Source organism: Rhinolophus sinicus, linkage group LG06, assembly GCF_036562045.2.
Source record: "Rhinolophus sinicus isolate RSC01 linkage group LG06, ASM3656204v1, whole genome shotgun sequence".
Lineage (NCBI taxonomy): Eukaryota > Metazoa > Chordata > Mammalia > Chiroptera > Rhinolophidae > Rhinolophus > Rhinolophus sinicus.
In genome coordinates this window covers 31557083-31579619 of record NC_133756.1, presented here as the reverse complement: position 1 = coordinate 31579619, position 22537 = coordinate 31557083, and the positions used below count along the sequence as shown (strand labels likewise).

Below are 22537 nucleotides of genomic sequence, written 5' to 3'. Positions count from 1 at the left end.
TCTGACCAAAAAACCTGTGAGCTAATAAATGGGCATTGTTTTAATAAATGGGTATTTTGTTACACGGCAATAACTAACTAATATAACTTCTTACCCAGAGTGCACATCTACTGACCAAGACAAATTATGTTGCAAAAGGTCAATCACTCAATGGGCTAGGTTTACCCTGATTCAGTGTGAAAAACACTTGAAACCAGTTAGACATTACCATATGGCTTTAGACAGGGGTAGGGGATGAGATAGATATGGCGTCCTGAAAAATAAAGACTGAACTAAGGCTCCTGTGCAAATTTTCATCATCCTAGGTGACCAAGGCAACTGCAAGTGTAATTATCTAACATTGGCAAAGTGACTGAGGCCATCTCCAGTTTTAACAACGAAGCATCTCTCTCTCCCCCTTTTTTAAAAACAATTCTTTCCCTTAGGACTTGAACATATGTTTTCATTTTACTTAAACTATAAGACTGTTTTCCTCATCCACCAGGAATATGTCCCAGTACAAAGTGTTAACCTCGTTTGGATTTGAACCCCCATCCTCAAGAGCAAAAGAAGGCTGAGGAGCGCCAAATGTCAGCTCAGCTGTGAGAAGTGGTTTAAATCATATTTTGACGTATGTTACGCTGTTAACTAGAAAATGAAATGCAGCACACATGCTTCTAGTAACTCTGGTTTCAAATCATATGATCCCTCCTTTGTCTTAAAGAACTTTTGATGTGCGTTCCCATATTGAGTGTCTCTGCTTTTAATAATCTTATGTTCCTTCCTCAATATAAATGTCATGAAAAATACTGAATGCTAATCTTCAAAGATCAAACAGGAAGAAAGAGGTGGGCAGCCTAGTTCAGTGACTTGAATTCCTAAAATTTCTCATTTAAAATTTTTATTTTAGCTTATAAAAGTCTCGACTTCAAGAAATGTTTGGTTCCCCTTTGTAAAGTTGAAGTGGTAGATTCCCCCAAATTTCAGAATTGTGTTAATTACAAAATAATTGGATCTGTCCCTGTAAGGCACCTGAGACTCAGGGTCCAGTGATCACTATTTATATCTATATTTGTGTCTACCTAATAGGGAGGAACTCGGAATCAACACATGCTGGCTTTTATTTCACCTTCTTTGCTTTAGCTCGGCTGACCAAGAGTCCAGGGTTGCCCGGGACTGGGGCTTTCCTGGGACAAAGGACTTCAGTGCTAAAATTGGGATCGTCACTGGCAAACTGGCAGAGTTAGTCACCTTAGCTCGGGCCTCAAGGACATTTTCACGGTGAGAGTTGTGTAGAAAACTTGGTAAAAGCTGTTCATTTGTTTTGGGAGCTTGGTGTGTAAAGTTACCCACTTTGGGAGCTTGGTGTGTAAAGTTACCCACTTTGTTTTGTATTGCAGGTTGGTGCCCAAACCCTGTAATCAAAGTTCTAAAAAGTAATGCTCAGAATTCCTTCTAAAAAGTAATGCTCAGGAGAGAATTTTAGAGAGGTACATTATGAAGGACTGCAGTGCCTGCCTGGGTACTTTACATGCACTGAAGTGTTTTTTGGAGAATCAGGTCTCTTTTCATTTTATTCCTCACACCCATCACTGAAAGATACTGCATTAATAATATCTAAGCACGACTGTGACTGTTAAGGGTATGAGGGGCAAAGAGAGGGAACTGCTTAAAAGATGTTATTATCCTAGGCTTCCTTCACATGTATTGGTTTAACATAACCTTTTCATTCTCAGTTGCCCTAGGGGTAGTCCCAGAATTCAACTTGGGAGAAGCTTTAAGGTGGCGGTTGGTTTGGAGAGGACATAAGGGATGACATGGTTTAGGGATGGCTTAGGGATGTGTCTGGAAGCTGTTTTTACTCAGTGTATGTTTATTAGGGGTGGTTTCAAGGGAGTGATGGAAATTATTGAGGGGCGAAGCCCACCCCATCTTGTTGGCACCAGTACTGAGTGTTGTTCTACATTAGGGTATACACACGAGTAATTAGGCAGACGATTTTGTGCTCTATTTAGAAAATAATGTGTCCCTTTAAAAAAATTGTTTAACACACTGAATCATAGCAATGTTACCACTTTTTGAGCACCTACTATGTGCCAGACACTTCTCATATCTTTAGGTATGTTCTCATTAAAAGCTCATCTCAATTCTGAAATACAATTATATAGAAATAAATATAAAAGTTGCAGAGATGGTCTTTGAGAACGTTCTGTGTCAGGCCCTCTTCTCTGCAGCATACATGAATTAGCTCATTTATGTTCATTAGCTTCAATTCTAAAGTATATACTTTTTCAGATGAAGAAATAGCAGTGTAGTAACTTGTCTAAATTCACATGGTTACTAAAGGGTGAAGGGGAGATTTAAACCCAGGAAATCTGATATCAGGATCTTTACTCTTAACTTCTATGCCACATTTACACCACTTTATGGATAAAGAAACAGACAGTGCCTTACTTACGCATGGCCCTCCGGCTCCTGTGCTGGACGGAATGTGCTTGAAAAGTATGTGCGGGAGGCCCCCATTCTCTTCATCCAGGTCCCATGAAGGAGGGGGCCTAGACATACAGTATTGTTTGCTAAGGAATTTATAGGAGATTATTTTACAGGTAACTTTTCTGATACATTCCGGGGTGGTCCTTAGACTAGTGCAGGGATGGCTAATACATTTCACCGATGGTGCTACTTTGGACTGATTAGCAGGCGATCCAGGGCAGCATGTTGAAAACTGTGAGGCTAAAAGTGAGCTCAGCTGCGCAGGGTACCAATTAGTGACGTCTGGTCTGCCACCAACGCCACAGGAAGAGAAGAGTGCTGGTGCTCTGTGTTTGCTACCCCAATTCTAACCACGCAGGGCTTTTTCCAGGTTGGGGATTGTACTGTTGTTCCCAACTATTCACCCCCTTCCCTGCAAGAAGATTCTACATCCCTGCCTGTGACTGTGACAGTGTGACTTCCAGTGCATCCATGTTTTATGGTGAGGTTTGGCCTCAGAATTTGTGTTCACCAAGAGATGTAGGAGGAGGATGAGCTATATAGCATGTCTGAGCAGAAGTTTTACAAGTGATTGTGTTTTGTGCCTGCCTCTTGCTCTTCCCTACGCTGTGAGAACAGCTTGTCTTCAGAGACCTGGGAGCCACAGCAGTGGCAGCAGACCCAGCTTTGCTGACGGACATGAATGAGAAATAAATGTTTGCTCATGCAACGTAAGCCACTGAGATTTTGGAGTTATTACTGCAGGCAAGCTGAACAAGACAACCAATGCACCCTATTTCCAGAGTGCACTATGGAAGTACAATTGAGTCCTCAACTGTCATTTTTCCTGAATATTAGCTTTAGTCTCATTAGGTTGACTCTTAGTAAACTACCTAGATCATACCATCAGGGAGTTTCAGCTCATTTCACATGATTTCAGTGTGTGTAGACTCAAAGGAAACCTTTTAGGGAATTGTATTAGAATGGGTCCACAGGATAACTGGAGCTGTCATTCCAAGGCCCAAGGACCAAAATGGCTAAGGAACACCTGCTATAGCACGGAGCCTCATCTCGACCTATTTCTGAAGCAAGTTCCAAGGGCCTGTAAGTCCGGGGAAAGCTTTGGCATTAGTCTGTGCCTTTGTGTGGCCAGTTCTGTTGTTTTGTGTGTATTTGAATTTACAATCAAGAAAGTAGGTCCACGAAGATTGACATTTAATAGAACCACTTTGCTTCAAACAATGTTCCCTGAATTATCTTTATTTCAGCATGGCAAGATATTGAGCTTTTTATAAGTAATGTTCCATATAACTTTAAAGTGGGGTCTTTCTCCTCATGTAACCATTCCTGAGTAAGAATATTTACCGTACTAATCTGGTTACTTCCCAAGGGATAAGTGTTGTGTCAGGCCTGGTCAGCAAATATGACAGTATTCGTTTGTGAATAAGCAATTCATAGGTGCTTAGGATTTAACTAGTCCTAAATATGTCAGCAGACCTTTTCCCTGTATGTCTCTATGTTTTTAAGCCTTCACAGTCTAATTTCCCAGAGAATTGCTTTGACCTTGAGTGCTTTGATGGTTTGTTAACTCAGAGGAAGGAGAGATTTCCAGTGTCCTAATACTCTTGGCGTTTATGGTAATAAACTTGAGGTGTGGTCATATTTTGGCGGTAAACGTTTTCGTAAGTATGTGCTCCCTTGCTCCTTCTGCTCCTCCAATGTATCATTTCCTTCTTAGCATTTCCTTCTATTGGTTGAAAAACAATGCTTTACAAATTAAGACAAGCCTGAGCCTCACCCCTCGGATACTTCTTGCTGTCCTTCCTGAGAGCTTTCAGGCAGTGAGGTGCACAGTCTGAGTTGAGGGGAGCTCACGGCCAGCCAGTGAGGACTGACAGACTGCAGCTGGCAAAGGAACACAGTGGAACAAGCCGCAGGTGTCTGCATGCAGCCAACTGGGTCAGGTTGTCACAGGAAGCTGGGGGGGTGAGGCTGGGGGGAGCCTCTGCAGCTGCTTCTGCTTGATGCTCGCTGGGAACTGGGTCTTTCCTCCTCCCAAGAAAGACCAGCCTTTCCTTGACCTTAACTTTGTCAAGTTACAGCACAGAGGAAGAGTTCTTTTAGTTGTTAATCAGTGCAAGGAGTCAAAAAAAAAAAAAAAAAAAAAAAAAGCACACTAAGAGACCAACACTTTTGAGCTTGTCCATATGAAGGGAAAAGGTTTTGGTGACTATCCAAGAATGTGTGTGGGTCTTGAGCGAACTAGACAAGGAATGTATTCTTGACAAAAGTTAGGTGCTCTTCTCTACCCAAGTGAACAACTACAAAAAATATAACCGATTGTCAAATGGTTAACACAAGAAGTTTTTAGTGCCAAATTTGTAAAGAGCAAAATTTGATTTCTTCTTTAAGGGGACTCAAGTGGCTAAAATGTTATTAAATGCTTATATACACCTTATAATGTATATATGCTTATATAGACTAAGGATCTAATGACCATCCCCCACTCTCCAACCCCGTGCCTTTAACTTAGGGTGGTTCTGTGAATCTCAATCTTTATCGTATCAGAGAGCTTGCTAAAGCACAAATTGCTGGGTCCCCCACCCCAATTTCTGCTTCAGTACTTTGAAGTGGGGCCTCAGAATCTGCATGTCTAACAAGTTCCAAGGTCTGCTTGTCTGAGGACCACACTTTGAGAACCAACGGGATACGTGATCATCTCAGAAGGTGTGTAGATAACAGAGCTCCTCTTTCATCAGTATTTAGTGGATTGTACTGTAGGGGGCGTGATCTGAGGGGGTACAGTGAGTTTGTAGATGCTGGTGTTTAGGGCATTAAAGGTAAGGCCCAAATCATAGAGTGGAAGGGCTGGCGATGGTGGGAGGGGAAGAGCCTAGAGAGACACAAGAAGGAAATGGGAGTGAAAGGCAGACTGAGGGATTCAAGTGAGAGGGAGAAACCCAACCTGACACGGATCTCACTGCCATGTGAAGTGATTGCTTTATTGAGTTTGATCGCTGAGGTGGTGACAAGAGCTGTACCTAAAACAGATGGATAAGACCCTGAAGGTTTTATTGTAGTCCCTTCTGTATTAAATAGCAGAAATGGACAAGTTCTTTGAACTTTCATAATGATACTCATTTTCCTTGACAGTATGTATTAATCGCCAGATGGGGAACTCTTTCTTTTGGGCAAATAAGGTCATAAAGATAAGCTGTGACAATTAAATGGCCACATTTCTTTTATTTTATCGATATGGTTGGACTCTAAGTTGAACATAAGATGTACACAGCTTTTTCTTCTTCAGAGTTCTAAGACATGATTTTTGATGTTCAAGTTCACATGGAAACATCAAGGCAGAAAAGGATGCCATTTTTAAACCCAATTTTCACATTCCATTTGATTATAAAGTAGTTATTTAATATATTACTTTGATTTTAAAATTTAAAATCTTGCCATATATAGGTAACTGCTCATGAAATTGTTAGGATTCTCCCTTCCACCTATGGTCACTAGCAAAAGAATGCCCCAGTCTATTTTAAAAGCCTACTTAAAAAAAATCATTTCAACGAAATAGCACTAAATAGGAATTATGATTCCTTTCTATGAAATGTCAATTATTAGGAAAAACACTATTAAAATCCCCAAATACCTCTATGATAGCAATATTCAGGAAATAATGTTTTATGGTAAACATTTTTAATAAACAGCAGCATAAAATAATCAGTGTTTAATATCATCTCTGGTGTGTGAAATACAAATGCATATATCCTTAATATAAAATAGCCTTTTTGTCATTACAATTCCATGCTTGTCTATTTTAAATGCCCATAATAACAAATCAAACGTTAAGTAATACAGTGATTAAATGCATGCAGTGAAAATAAGAAAAGATATGGTAGGGCAAGATATCTGAGTACTGCCATTATATATTTGAAGAAAATCTATATCGAGTTAAAAACAAATAAACAAAGGAAACAAGGAAACAGACCAGATATAAAAATGCAGAGATATATTTTCACTTCTGTGATACAAACCATAAACATAGTTTTGTGCAAAAAAGAAAAGATCTGAAAATAAAGTCATCTTACAAAAAACGTTGTCAACAAAGCAAGAGATATTTTTCAGTTTGTGAAAATAATACTATTTTTAATACAAATGGGACTGTGCTATGTAGTATCACAGTGCTATTATAAAATACATTATTACAAGTGGTTTTGAAATTTTGTTTGCTCACCTTAATGACTTCAGTAATTATAAAATGTTTAAAATAAATGTTATAGTTCTTTATAAAAAACTAACTTGAGTTTATTTTTTAAACCATAGCTATGTTTTTCCAGAGTAGGTATTTTACTGGCTCATGGAATGCTAATTTCCCTTTAAGGGACTCCTAGAAAAACTCAGATTCACTGAAATTGTGTTTATTTAAAATAATAAATATTCTTGGAAAACAATTGATTGTCGTATGATATACAAAATTGTGGTTTGAATCTTCATCATTAAACAGTTGCATAGCAACAAAAGGATACAAATATTCTTCTCTACCTAAAGTTAAGAAATGTAACTTCTGAATCAGCTTATTTATGCCACAAAAATATGTTCTAATTTATCTCTGAATAAATCTGGATATAGCCAATTCTTTGTTCTTTAGGTTCACAGTACCCATAAGTCCATGTTTGTTGTCTGAAGATTCAGTGTTTGGGAAAATTGCAACATATTTTGGTAAATGTATTTCCTTGATTTCTCATCCTAATTGTTTGTGGTTTTTTTTAACTGAAACACCAGTGTGCTTTTAATTCTCTTATATTCTCCTCATCAAATACCATTTGCAGGAATTACTTTATCTCCTATAAGTCTCTTTCTAAGTCTCTTTAGCCATAAAAAAAAAAAATATTAAAAATGAGACTTTGAGACACTGTTCTTAGAATAAAGGAGCTATTTTTTTTAACAAGAGAAAAATCAAACATCACATTCTTTTCTATATAGAACTTGCAACCAATAAGAATTCTAAACTTGGCAAAAGAGGGCTAGCAGGTAAATGGCATGAGATGTACATTTGATACCTCCTTCCCTCTAAGGTAGAAATGATCATGTTGCTTCTATTTACCAGCTTAAAAAAATTCAGTTCATGGTAATCTTTGAAGTGAGAATTTAGTACTTTTTTTTTTTTTTTTTTTTTTAAATACTGTAATAGTGTACAAAATAGAATTCGTAGTCTTTGGATTCCAACTAACTCTATGAATAAATTGGCATAACTCTTGGTGCTGGAATAAAATCTGTGAACATTGTCAGATCAGAAAAAGTAAGTGAGAGAAACTGTAACTAGATACTGGTGTTAGTTTCCTACTTCCCCAAAGTCCACTGATGGTGAGCACCCCTATACCTTGATGAGCTGGTCTGCAGCAACACCTCTATTCTTCAGTGTTATTGGTTCAGGGAAGCTCCTGTGAAGCTGTCCCCATGGGAACCCTTGTTCCTCTCCCATGGATGGTGATCTAGGCCGGGAGCCATTTTCCTGCCTGTGCTTCCTGTGGTGCCTCATTTCTAATGGAACAAAGCGAACTATCACTATCAACCAACAATCGATTCCAGCAGCCACATCTAGCCTTCGTATGGTCTGATGCCCTTTGTTATTGCAAGGGCTTGTGTAAACACACTGTGGAAAAAGAAAATGTAGAAAAGGCCTTCATGATCAGCAGAGGAGATTCACAAAGAGCTACACTCTGCACCTTCCCAAAGAAGCCCCCCTGTGCAGAAGGCTTCAGGGGAACTTACCCTTGTCTTATGGCTCGTTTCCATCTGGGATTTCAATTTGACCTAAGGTTTCCTCTTTGATTCTGAGCACCACTTCCATACAAAGATGCATAGAGTCTAAATTGAATCAACATAATTCCTAAACATCTGTCCTGAAGAAAAGACAGCAGGTAGACAAATGCTACGGTATATACACTTTGGGGAGCCGCAGGTGACCGAAGGTGAAATACACAAAGCACCATTTGACTTTCCTTTTTGGTTTGATGCTTAATCACAAAGATCTTTTCCTCTTCGCTGGTTTGCAATTTTCAGTACTTGAAACCAGATGTACCAATTCCAATGCCATGGCAAACACCCTGCTGAAGCGTTAATCCCACAATGATTTTTTTCTGGCTGGTGTCTGCCATGCTTGGTAAGACACAGTTAAACTTCACAGAAGATACTTGTTGCAATGTCTGCTAAATGAGAACCTTACTTTAATAAAAACATTTGAATATAAATCTTTTCTACGGCTTTCTAGGTTTTCTCGTGTACCACATTTACAAAAGTTGTGCATTTTACAGTTCTGCAGAAATCATAGATTCGGTGTGTCCATGAATATTGGAGTCTCCTAGCAAAGATGGTTGCTTTGAGTCTATTTTGTAGGGTTTTTGAGATTTGTTGCCAAAAACAGTGATACCCATTCCACCAGGATGATTTGGAATTGACATGTGTGGTAGTAAAGGAATATTTGCTTCCTGATTGGATCCCGATGAGGGCAAGCTGGTCACATGACCAGTGCTAGTCGACCCACTAGCACTGCTTGGGGACCGACTCTTGGGAGGCGGGCAGTGCTGAATCACTCTGGGAGGACCTGTTGGCTGATAATGGGCAGCTGGAAACGCTGCATATCCAGGAGGTATTGGGTATCCATTGATGGGAATGAATCTCTGGTTCTGAGGTATTGGTGGGCCAATGAAACCAGCAATCTGGCCCTGTGGTGTAATACCCTGGCTCGGAAACATATAATTGGGATACCTGGGGTTACTGAGATTACTCACTGGGCTGGCACTAAGGGAGGTTGTCTGCGTGGTGGCATTTCCTCCTGAAGGAGTAGTAGAGCTGGTATGACTTGAGAGTCCCTCCCAGGACCGAAGCCGGACGTGAATATCTTTAAATCTTGGTCTCCTAGAAGGAATCTCATTCCAGCACTCTGTCATGAGGCTGTACATTCTGGGTGGGCAGTCTTCAGAGCATGGTAACAACTGTCGTTTTCTCACCATTTCGATCACTTCCTGGTTACTAAATCCATAATATGGCTGGAGTCCAAAGCTGAAAATCTCCCACAAGACAACCCCAAAGGACCAGATATCTGAATCAGAAGAGAATTTGCCATACATGATGGCTTCAGGGGGCATCCAGCGAATGGGCAACAAAGACTTACTTTGCACCCTGTAATAATCAGCGGAGTAGATTTCTCTGGAAAGCCCAAGGTCTGAAATCTTTACATGAAGTTGCTCGCCGATTAAAATGTTGCGAGCTGCAAGGTCCTTATGGACAAAGAAATGACTAGACAGGTATTCCATGCCAGCTGCAATCTGAATCGCAATGTGCAGAAAATCTCCATGGTCCAGGCTGGATTTCACAGTCCCATCTTCATCGCTGCTACAGCCAACATCCGAATGTGGAGATCGCATGATGAGGAACTCATGGAGATCCCCCTGATTCATATACTCAAAAAGCATACACACAGGTTGCTCCTGAGTGACAGCACCGAGCAGGCAGACAATATTGGGGTGGTGGAGTTCGGCCATGAGGGAAGCTTCCTGTTGAAATTCTGTCCATTGCTGGGGGTTGTTATAGTCTTTCAAAGTCTTTATAGCAACCAACTGAGCATGGTCCATGCCTGGGAGATAGAGATGGCCCTTATAGATCTTTCCAAAGGCACATTCACCCAATTCTTCCATAAAACGCACAGCAGAGAGTGGCAGCTCCTTAGCCTTGCTCTGTATGAAAGAAAGGAAAAGTGTGGTTTAAAACATTTCTGAAGGCACCTTCTGGGCATCTGGGAGGAGGAGTGAGGCATATAGAAAAAGGGTCTATAAATCAGATTAAACAAAATACTGTATGTCTGTAAGTCTTTAAAATTGTTGGCTGCAACTTGGAGGAAGTGCCATAGGCAACTCTCTGTCCACCACTCCTCTATCCCGCCATCTACACCCGCTGCTCCAACGACGGTTTCCTGCTGTTGCCTAGAGTTTTGCTACTCAAAGGGTGGTCTGGAGACCAGCATCATTAGCATCACTTAAATTGTACTACAAATGAGGACTCTTGGGCCCACCAGACCTACTGAATCAAAATGTGCCTTTGACAGACCCCAGGTGATCTGAGTGAACAATAGAGTGCGGAAATGCGGCTGCAGGTGACACAGCTTCAATTCTCAGCATGGTACTTAGACTGTGTCATTTGGTCCTCGCCTGCCTACGCTTGCTACTCCTCTATGTGATAGCATCCGGTTAGTTAAGCAGGTCTCCTCACCGTCCACCCTTTACCACCATGCACGTTCTTGCCTAATACCTTTGCTCCTGCAATGCTTTCCTATTCTTAGGAGTTTGATTGTGTGAAAAGCCAGAGAAAACAAAACGAAAGACTATCCCTCCTGCAGGGCTCACAGAAGGGGGGGGAGGTTTGGAATGTGCTCCTCTCTACTTATGAAATATGTACTTGCTTCTTCTGAAACTCTTCCTGGCCACCATGGTCTCTGCCTCCTCGGGAGTCCTTTTGGCTTTATAGTCTGAATGCCACCACATGTGAGAGGCAGCGAAGTGGCTGGTTACACTCATGACCTCTACAGCCACACAATCCGATTTTGAATCCTGCCTTCTCGCCTTACCAGCGGTGTATCCTAGGTATAACATGTAACCACCTTGTGCCTCAATTCCTCCTATAAAATGGGATGATAATACTTGATATATTTGCACTTACCTTGTAGGATTCTTGTGAACTTCTAATAAGTGAACATTTGTAAAGCACTTAGCATGACGTCTGGTATATGGTGAATGCTACTTAACTTTTAGCTATTACTACTTTGCTGTTGCTGTTCTTTATATAAATATAGTAGTTCGTCCTCTCAGTCAGATTTCAATTTCTTACATTGCCCTTCATAGTAATTGCAATTCCCACAGCTTTGTAAGTAGGTTGTTTACTGATTAACTTAAAACAGACAAGGGAAAGCATCTACCTCACAATGAAGCTAAGAATTAAATTATGACATTTAATCTTGGCAGGGAACGTCTATTTTTGAAATTCACCTCAAATCTAGCCTGACATTTAGTCTAATTTGTTAGGCAAAATGTCATAAAAGCAATGCATTTGTACATAAACTGGTTTTTAAAATAATCCTGCACTTTAAATCCTTATTTTTTAGACAAAAAAAAAAAAAAAAAAAATACTGCTCTGAGGATCCCCATCGAAGCTGACAAAGTTGTGATTCCATATGGAATGCAGAGCTCTCTGAACAGAGTTTAAAACAACAGTTTAGAAAATTAAGTGAAAGACTTCTCTAATCCAAACTCTTACTAATTTAGAATTCAAGATGATTAGCTCCGTTCCAGGCTGATATTTCCCAGGGCAAAATACCCACTAACCTAATTATAAGTGTAAATAAACTTACAGCAAAATACCCACTTAAAAGGACAAAACGGAATTGAGGATTTTGAAACATTAATTCTTCTATACAAATAACATTTCTTATCGATAGGTCTCATTTATTCATTAAAGCAGTTTATGGGGTTTGCATTTGGAAATGTCTTATAGGAAAGTTACTTCTGTTAAAAATAATGGTAATTCATTACTTTAAACATTCAGTAGATTAAAGCTTATGGATCTATACGATTTATTGTAGTATTGTTTGTAATGGCAAAAGATTAGAAAAAAACTAAATGTTTACCTAGAGGAGACATTAAATTAATTATGATGTAGGTAGTAAATAAAATATTATATGCATAGTTGTAAGAAGAAATGAGGATTCCTTGTATGTACCAATATGGAAAGATCTCCAAAATCCTAGTGCTAAGTTAAAAATATAAAGCAAGAGGGGTGGCCATATGGCTCAACTGTTTAGAGCACGAGCTCTCAACATCAAGGTTGCTGGCTCAATTTCCCGCATGAGATCATGGGCTGTGCCCCCTGCAACTAAAGATTGAAAACGGGGACTGGATTTGGAGCAGAGCTGCGCCCTCCACAACTGGATTGAAGGACAACGACTTGGAGCTGGATGGGCCCTAAAGAAACACACTGTTCCCCAATAAAATTAAAAACAAAAAACAAAAAACAAAACCTACACCCTATCGCCTTAGCAGGTAAGATCTGTATCCCTTCTTTAAATAAATAAATAAATAAATAAATAAATAAATAAAGCAAGCAAGCAAGCAAGCAAGCAAGAGAACAGTTAATGCTGTATGCTGCTTTCTGTGAAAGAGGAAGAGACAAAGAATGAGTAGTCATATTTCTTTGCATATGCATAAAAAATCTCTGAAAGAATGCTCAGGAAATGGCAGTGGCTATTGGGGTGAGAACTAGGAGGAAGGGGACAGAGGTGGAAGATTTTTCACCTCATGCTTTTTTATCCTTTTAAAGTTGTGAACCAGACCAATATATTACCAACTGAAAAAAAGTAAATAATTTAAAAGCATGAGCCCAATCTTTCCCTTTGATTGAATCAGGAAATTTCTTCTGCAATCACAAACTATGTATTATAACGTTGGACTCATACAAATCTGAATTTGAATCTTGGACCTTGTTGCTTTCTATTAATAGTTAATATTTACATAGCACGGTACTACATGCCAGACATTGTTCTAAGCACTTAACAAATATTAACGCATTTAATACAACAACCCTGTAGGGTAGGTCCTATATATTATTAGCTGGCTGACCTTGGGTGAATTTCCTAACTTTCCTAACCTCTATTTCCATAGCTATGAAATAATAATATCTAGCTTCCATAGTTACAGTAAAGATTAGATGCGACAATGTATGAAAGCAAGTTCCACCTATTAAGTGCTCTTTACATCAATTTTACTTTCTTTATTAGGGAAGTAATCTAGGAAGTGAAGTAAATGCCAATGATTTAGATCCATTTATAGCCTGACATAGTTCTAGAGTGTTTTATAATTCCCTTTACCCGGTATGTGTTTTTTTGTTTGTTTGTTTTAAATAGGCTATGTTTCCGCCTGGTAATCTTTCTCCATTTTCCTGTAGTAGTTTTTGTTTTGTTTTGTGTAATTCTTTCAAAAAAAAAAACACCACAAGCCAGACACCTTGTTTTGGAGGCTGAAGGTGGATGAGAATTTGAGTGGCCCATGGCCTGCTCCTCTAGGATTCTGGGAGGTGTGGAGGGAGGCGAGAGACAAGAACCCACGTGGAAGAGTGGATGGCAGCACAGGGGGAAAGGAAGGAAGCAGGCCAAAGTTCTGAGGACTGGAAGAGAAGAGGGAGTGGACAGGATGTTGGCACCAGCCTGACACAGGGCCCCTGGGGCTTCAGGGCCCAGAAGGCTAGCAGCATTCCCCTACATTGAGGTAAGCACATGAATTCTCTTGTATTTGTCTTGAGAAGCAGAACTCTTACTCTTGCCATGTTACAGCTGGAGGAAGAGGCTTAAAAAAGTATCAAGAATTTTCGGGAGAGCCAAAAGTGCAAGGCCTACTGCTTTGGGCCACACCATTCTGTTTGAAACCAGAGAAGCCTGCTGGCTGGTGAGCCCAGTTTGACGTGGAATGTTTCTGAAGGCTCAGCCTGGGGCCTCACACCTTGCAGGGCTGTGAAGTCAGCCTTCAGCATGTGGTCACTCGGTGGAGTTATAATTGTTCTTTTTCCCTGTTCAGACGCATGAAAGAGTACATTTCCACCCAAAGTGCATCTTGTCATAGCTCACCCATACCTGGTGGGCCACATGGCACAGAGTCTCACCTCTTCTCCCGGCTATAGGAGGAAGAAGGAGGCATTTACCAGAGCTAGTCATAACCAAATTGGGGGAAGTGCTTTGGAAATAAGCACGGAAAGCCACTACAACGGCAGATTTCACAAAATCTTTCCTTCGAACACCTGTGCAGCAGCCGGCATAGAAATACCCAGAAAAAAAAATGCTCAGAGCTTGGTTTCCAGGGAACAATTTACACAGTGATTTGCATTTTTAAAATGCTCAAGTTACTTGATACAAATAAGTCTTAACTACAGACTCATTTTCAAATTTTACATAAATCCTGAACTAGTTTAAAAAATCATAAAAACCCTTAAAGAAGCAGTCAGTAGACTGTACGGTGACGGCAGGAAATTAGCTGTATTGTTGAGGAACAGATGGTTTACATTATACAAACCCTTTAGGCTAAACTTGTTTAGGTCTGGCATATTGTAAATTATATTTTAGTAATGAAAGTGAAATGACCTCTGCTTGACCTCAAGTGGGGTTTGTCTGTTTGAACCAATGTAGTGGAAAACTATGAAAGAAAATGAAGTCATAAAGTTTTGGCAGTTCAATTTTGGCTCATTTCAAGTTAAGGGGTTATAAATCTGTTTAGTTTTTGTTTGACAAGTATTTGTCATACAGGGATGTACAAAATGTAAAGAAGTGTAAAATACACATGAGGCATGGTGCCAAAGTAAACCCAGTACAAAGGAAAACTGGAATGAATAGGACCCTGGGCTCCTATCTCTTTATCACTCCCTCCATTAGTTGAATGACAAGATGGGCTCGGTTTATTATATGCTGTAAGGCAATTAAGTACCTTAAAACTGAAACAGGCTTTCAGTTTAAATGTTAACATTTTTACTTCTCAAAGTAAACACACATCTGCCTCAGTGCAGTTTTAAAAATTATATAATGTGGGTGGGGGAGAAAAAAATCAAAGTTGATGTAGAAGTTGATACATTATTCTAAAATCCGATTGTGCTTCTTCCCTTAGACATTTTTGAAGAGCAACTGTAACGAGAACATTTTAGACATTAGTGATTTAGATGTGAGTCAAATGTGAGTATTAGAGTACTGTCTAAACTGCTGATAGAGAGGCCAGGCTGATGTTGGCAGCTTCTTTCACCCAAGTGATGAATACTAAGTGGGGACATGTGACCCTTTTAGATATATTACTGTTAGATGGGAAAGCAATGAATCATGGGTAGGATTTTTTATTTTTTTTTATTTTTTTTTAATTCTAATTATGTAGGTGGCAGATGGATAAGGAGGACAGACTCAGTGACTTATCTCTTTCTACCTTTGGGAAGTTACTCCTTAGGTGATAATAATTTGAAATGACATCTCTGCGTGACACAACTTACAACTAACCTTCCATTTCCTGCTTACTTTACATAAGTGATTACCGTAGGAAATGAGGTGAGGGTTTTGTGATGGCCATCAACATTTGTGGGCAGCATGGGTCCCCTCTGTGACTTCTGGCCTGTAACCTGAGCAGGGGAGGAAGGTTCTACGTTTGAGTCCATTTTGAAGTAGACACACCATTGAAAAGCAGAGCTACGTGAGTGGACGGAACCAGAGCCAGGGCCGGGCTCCAACAGCAGGTGGTGAAAAAGAACTGACGTTCATATTCACACAGTTGACTTAAACCTCCCCCTGGAGTTCTTGCAGCCCCTGTAACTGGTTCCTTTCCTGAATGCCCTAAGAATGCTGCCCTTTTACAAATCTCTTTTGCTATCCACTTGCCGACTCTAGCTGGACTTAAGTGTCTGTAGGAGAAGAGCAGGTTCCAGACAGCGGCATTTGTCCTCAACCATATCAGAGGAATAATGAAGCAGATCTGGGCCCTACTGAAATTAGAGGGGTACTTTGGGTAATAGAAAGACATTACAAGGTCCTTGTTCTCTTTGGAAGCACAGTTTTCCCTGAGATTGATATTCCTTGGGGACTGACTTGCTCTCTGAATCTCAAGTACTGACTAGCATGTTCTACTTCACAGCAGGTATTGGAACCCTCCAGGGGGCTAGTTGAAACACACAGTGCTAGAAACTCCCCGAGTTTCTGCTTCTGTAGGCCCGAGAGTCTGCATTTCTGACCAGTTCCCAGGTGACGAGGGTGATCCTAGAATGGAGGCTTCACCTTGAGAACCACTGGGATACATGGATATGGCTTTGTGGATCAGACAATTGCTTAGTGATCTGGGTCCCTGCCTCTTGCATAATGAATGATCACAGTGTGTCTGAAGAACCTGGTTGAGCAATTTTGACTTACACAACACAGAGAAATCAACACTCTGCTTCAGAAGATGCTTAGGAAAGTCCAGCTAGAGAAAAATGTAAGATCCACTGATTGCTATTTATTGGGTTTATATTCTGCATGGCTACTGTCTTAGCAAGAGTCAAGGTTTTGAAATAAAAGCCACTCTATAGGGCTTGGGCCATGTTACTCAGTTTATTCTATTTTCATGTGCAGCCAATTGTGTGGGATATAGTTTAAGAGCTGGTTGCATCCGTCAACTGATACCATATATACTACATACATACAGAATAGCATATGAGGAGCCATGCAAGAACCATGAAAAGAGAGGGCGTAGTTCCTATCCAAGACGATTGTCACGAGCTTAATAATAGATAGCATGTACTGAATACGTGCCATGTGCCAGAGACTGAGATCATCATAATGGCTACACATTTTTTTTGAGTGTTTATGTGTTAGGCTGTAAGTTCTTTATATACATCAACTCCTTTCGTTCTCGCAATAGCCCTGTGAAATTGGTCATTAATGACTAGTATCCCATTTTACAGATAGAGAACTTGAGGATTGGAGCAGTTCAGTGATCCCACAGTTAATGGATTTTAAATTCAGACTCCAGTCTCTTCTGAATGACTACGCTATATTCCCTTGTCTGCTCTCTAAGTGCTTAATGCATCAATTCCTTTAATCCTCATCACAATCCTGTGAGTCATACTATGATTTCCCTATTTTATGGATCAAGAGATCAAGGCATTTGATAGTTAAGTCGCTTGCCTAAAGAAGGACAGCTATTAAATGATGATGCCAAGATTCAAATCCAACTATGTCTGACTCCAGGGAGGAACATTTTTCTGGGAAGAAGTGGCAGTTTTCATTCAATCCTGAAAGGGTTCCACAATTTTAAAAGCATGAGGCCCACTGGTGTAGCAGTGGAATGTCAAGGTGTAATTGCTCTCTGGTCCCTGATGATCTATTCTAGACCTTATTCTGGTTGATCCTCTGTTGTCCCATTAGTTGACTGGGCTAAGTGAACCAAACTTTTCCACAGCAGCCTTTGCCTGAGTTGGGCACAAGAGCCCTAGATACTAGTACATGAAATTGAGATTTTTTTTTTTTTTTTAAATATCTGGACTTGGCTGTTAAGAGGAATCTGTTTGACTCCAAAGCCTATTTTCCCTTCTTGCGCATTTTACTGGCTCTTAGGTAAACAGTGTTAGAATTGTGAAACAATTGACTCCACTCATAAATGGAAATGATTACATTTTAAAAGCTTAAAGGCCACAACCATTTTATTTTAGGAGGTTATGGATATTTTCAAAGACTGCAGCCGCACTAAGTGCCTTTTGGCTTATGCAATCAAATTCTAGAGGGAGTTTCAACCAATATTTTGCCACATTTGCTCAGACCTCAGCAGCACTTCTCTGGAAGTGATTTAACATCAGAAACACTTCTTTTCTCTGTAGCGTAACTTTCTGATAGTTAATTTGAATGTTTGGTGGTGATCAGGGTTGATTCTGTAGTGGAATTACTTTATAATGTCAATGGGAGAGGTTCTCCTCTGCCTGGAAACAGGCAGAACAGATGCCAGTAATTTTAACGTCAGCTTGAGCCACCAAGCGCTCATAACTTGAGTCTGTGTGTTTTAGCCTGAAAATAAAGGCAGTAGAGTGACATGGGGAAGCGCTGGAGCTCTGGACCTGGGCACACCCGGGTTCGAGCTTTAACTCTGCAATGTACTAGCTGTGTGACTTTCGGGAAACTCTTAATCACAAGACTCAATTCTGTCAACCCCAAAATGAGGCTCAAATTAGTACCTATTTCATAAGGGTATTATAAAAAATCAGTTGAGATAATGCATGTGAAGTACTTTAGCTCATTCATAATACTCACTTATGATACATCCATTTATAATATTCATTCTCCCTAGAAGTAAAGTTTCTACAGACATAGGTTTAAGCTAAGCTGAAGCTCTGTAATGGACAGCCAGCCTCTCAGCCCTCAAGAGCGGACTATCTCCATCCTCACAGATTTGTCCAGGGTGTGGAGCAGTGACTTTACGTTAACGGGATGGGCACAGGAATACCAGAGCTGCCCAAAAAGCTACCTTTGCAATCTTGGCTGTGATTCCCTTGCCTCTGTCCTCACCCAGTTAATGCTGTGGGCTGCCAGATCGTACAGCTTCCCCCTCAACCTAGTATCCTGTGCACAGCATTTGGTAGTTGATTAAAAGGTTTGTGGTTACGCACATCATCATCATAACAAAAATAATTGTAACTTTTAGCTGTTGAGTACCTGTGAGGTGCCCGCTACACTACATCAAAGTGCTAAAAATATCTCTTTTAGAACAGACTGGTGGTTGCCAGAGGTAGTGGTAGGGAGGTGGGAAGTGGGTGAAATGGGTGATGGGAGTCAAAAAGTACAAACTTCCAATTATAAAATAAATAAGTCTGGGGGGGGGGTTCTAACGTACAGCACAGTGGCTATAATTAACAATACCATATTGTAGAGTGGATAGTTGTGAACGGAATAAATCTTAATAGTTGTCATCACAAGAAAATAAAATTCTGTAACTATGTATGGCGATGGATATTAACTAGACTTACTGTGGTGAACATTTCACAGTATAAACAAATGCTGAATCATTATGTTGTATACCTGAGACTAATACAGTATTGTATGTCAAGTATACCTCAATAAAGAACTAAAAATATCTCTTTTAAGTACTATTTTTATCCTTGTTTTATAGGTGAGAAAACAAAGGTTCAAGACCTTGCTTAAGACCTCATGGCCAGTACATAATGGAGCCAATATTTGTAATCATATCTCTCTGCCTTTACATCTTTGCTCTTTGCATATATCATACTACCTTCCACAGAGAGAGTAAGAAAAAATGTGGCTGGAAAGGTTAGTATGACCCTGAGAGTACAGGCTCTTGAGTGCTGGGAAAAAGAATTTTTCCCATTATAGTAAATGGGAGCTCAAGTGATGCCAGAGGATGAAATCAGCATGAGAGAGAAAGAGAAAAAGAGGACTGGCAAACATTAGAGGATGCTCCAATTTAGGGAATTAAGGGAAGAAGAGCTAGGGAAGGAAACAGGAGGAGATAGGAGGACAGCCAAGAGAAAAAGTATTTCAAGATGGTGGTTAGGAATATCAAGTGCTCCAGAGAAATTAAAAGGGATGAAGACTTGGAAAATGTTACTGGATTAAATTACATCACTGGTGATTCCAGGGAGGTCCGTGTCAATAGAATGATGAGCTCAGAAGCCTGGGGGAGACAAGGCTTCAAGGAGCAAGTGGAAAAGTTACTGAGGACATTTTAGTACCAAGTGTGGTAAAACTGAGTAAGGACAGAGGTTTCAAAGGGATAGGCTTTTTGCATGGAAACATGTTGCTAGCAAAAGGGACAGGCCCAGAGAATATAATCAAATGTCAGTACAGTTAGCAGTTACACTGGCTGGAAAGAAAACAGAGAGATACATTGTCTGGAAGTAAAGAAACCGAGAAGCTGGCAAGAGATAAGGGTACGTTGAGAGATAAACTATAGCCACCAGCTTCAGAAAGCTAGGAAAATTCCTGCTTTTCCCCAAATATTCCTTATATGAATGAGCCAGGAGCTGTAGGAGTTTGACCCATGGACCTATTCAGGCTTCGCTGTAGCCCTCCCTCAACCCCCCACCACTTCCTTGTCCCTTATTCTCAAACCCCTGCACCCCGTAACCTCTCCGTGTACCTAAATCCCATGTAGATGAGTCACAAAGGGAAGGACAAAACAGGGCCCACCCTGTGCTGGAAGAAGCTCTGTCTCCTTTGTCACTCCTGGAGGACCACATTACACAGTTTTTCTTCCGTCCTGAAACGTCATTAAAGATTGCTCGGGTTTTCAGACATGGGACAGTTGTGAGAGTGCAGGGAGAGAAAAGAATCCAGGAGAAGGGAAGTTAGGGTTTCCAGGCTTCTCAGAGAAGGTTCATTTTCTACACTACTTTTAAAAAGCACCTACTCAGATTGTAAAACTCGTAATGCAATACAGAAAAATCCTACTTAGTTCATGTATCTCGAGAGTACTCATTAGGGGATTTTAAAAATGGAAAAGACAGATTATCTAATCCAACCGAATGGCTTGAAATCTCTTGCTGAACAGCATAAAAGGACAATAAACAGTACTTTACACGAACACAGACTACTCTGAACAGCTGAGACAATTGAGACTCAGAGGTTGAGATTCGGGTTTCTCAGGACCACCGGGCAGTTAGACGTAGAGTCAGGAGGAATCCCTCCATTTCTTGGCCGATCAAGGCTCAGAATAAAGATGCCTCTGTGGTCCACAGCCTTCCTTTCCCAGCAGATCAGAAGGAAATGCATGTCTCATGAAAAGTTTTAACTTCCAACTGTACCATTCCCCTCTCTGGGGACTCACGCCAGGTCCCTTAGCCAGTCTGTCTGTGGCAGCCTATTGTCCCCTCTGAAGGGTATGGATTTCTAATCTCCCTGAGGAGCCTCTTCTTAATCCAAACACTCAGGGAGATTTTAGCAGCTCAGCAAGTGGAGAGAGATGGAAAGAGTTTAAACCCTGAAGGGCATATGCGTTTGGATAAATAAGAATCCTGGAGTCTGTGACTTTTGAATTGGCCGAGGAAAAATAAGAATCAGACCAGGGCAGACCAGCTTCTATCCTTCACTCCTCTTTTATCTCAGCCTCCAAATATCCTTTTGATTTTACTCTGGTAGGGTGTTTGTTTTCAGGAGTGTTTTTCTCTTTCATTCTTATGTGTGTCCCTTCCTTTTAGATTTTATAGGTACATTTAGTATTTATGTGTCAGTGACCTTCCAAAGCAATTTTAGAGATTGACTGTTTATATTTAAGAATTTTCTTTAAGGTCTACAAAGTCCTTTGTGCTTTTTCCAGGAAAGGCACTTGGTAAGAACCAAAACAAACAACTGAATAACTCAATTTTGGAGCCAAATCTCTTAGGAGAGTAAGAAAGAAAAAAAAAAAAGTTTGCATTTGTTTTTGCTGTTTCCTTCCTCCCCTCAACCCAGTCAAATCTGCTTAAGCCATTCCTACTTCCAGTCTGGTTTGGAATTGCTCGTGAGCTGATTAAGGCTGAATTCTAAAATGTGTGTTGGGAAAATTGTGACACTGGGAGATTTAGCAAGGCACACATCAGAAATGATAAAAGTAATATATACTTCACCAAGTCTTTGAGAAAACGTATCCCAATATATTTTACCTTCATCTCTGTAACCATGAAGGCTCTGGCCAAATTTCCTATCTCCCCAGGAGGACTGAGGTACCACCATTGAGGCTTGCAACTGTCCTAAAGGCCTCTTGGGGATTTGTCACAAGCGAGGGTGATGCCAGTGGTTAGTGTCCACCCCAAACTGACCAAGTGGAATCATATTTAGTTGTATGCCTGGCTTCCTACTCCCCCTTCTCAGCAGGATTTGTTCTGTGAAAAAGTTATCATGGGGCCAGGCTGAAGTGTAAGGGCTTTATCTAGAGTTAAAAGTCCTCTATTCACAGTTTATCTCTTCCAACTACTAGCACTTGGACCTTCGGCAAGTTATTTCATCAGTTTGCGTCTTAGTTACCCTGATTGTACAAGAGTCATTATAATACCTACCTTATACAATAGGTGTGAGGAGTAAGTGAGATAATGAATGTAAAGGCTCCTGGTGTAGTTCTTGACAATTTCTATCAATCAACATAGATTAGCTTTCTCCATTTATGCCACAAAGCTCTCTGAGGTCTTTATTTGAAAGACTGCGTAAATCCCAAACATCATGCCTGTTGGTAATCATGTATTGTACTGCAAACCTCCACTAACAATGAAATTCAGTTGCAGCTGGAGGCGGACCCACACAATTGATGGATTTCCCAAATAGAAATGACTCCTCCCCTGACGCCTGCCACAGCAACGAAAAGCCCACCTTTCCAGGACAACGGCTGCTGCAGTGACTGCTGTCACCAAGCTAATCTGGATCGCTCTCCCACTCAGAGTCCTGGTGTTTCTAAGGCTTCTCAACGTTTAATAACAGAGATGACAGGAAAAGATTCTCATAGAACGAAGACTATTTCACTTGAAGTTTAAAGTGATGGACTATGTAAAAGGTCACCTAGGTGTT

The 22537-nt window shown here is 40.4% G+C and overlaps 1 protein-coding gene across 3 annotated transcripts in view; it reads right to left on the bottom strand.

Annotated features, from left to right (window-relative positions):
- Positions 1-6133: 6133 nt before the first annotated feature.
- The window catches only part of ROR1 (receptor tyrosine kinase like orphan receptor 1), a 368707-nt gene continuing 352303 nt past the window's right edge, over positions 6134-22537 (bottom strand). For all 3 annotated transcript variants that reach the window (XM_019731569.2, XM_019731578.2, XM_019731600.2), the window contains one exon: positions 6134-10190. In XM_019731569.2, the coding sequence (XP_019587128.1) occupies positions 8763-10190 (1428 nt within the window). In that variant the 3' untranslated portion in view covers positions 6134-8762. The remainder of the gene's footprint in view (positions 10191-22537) is intronic.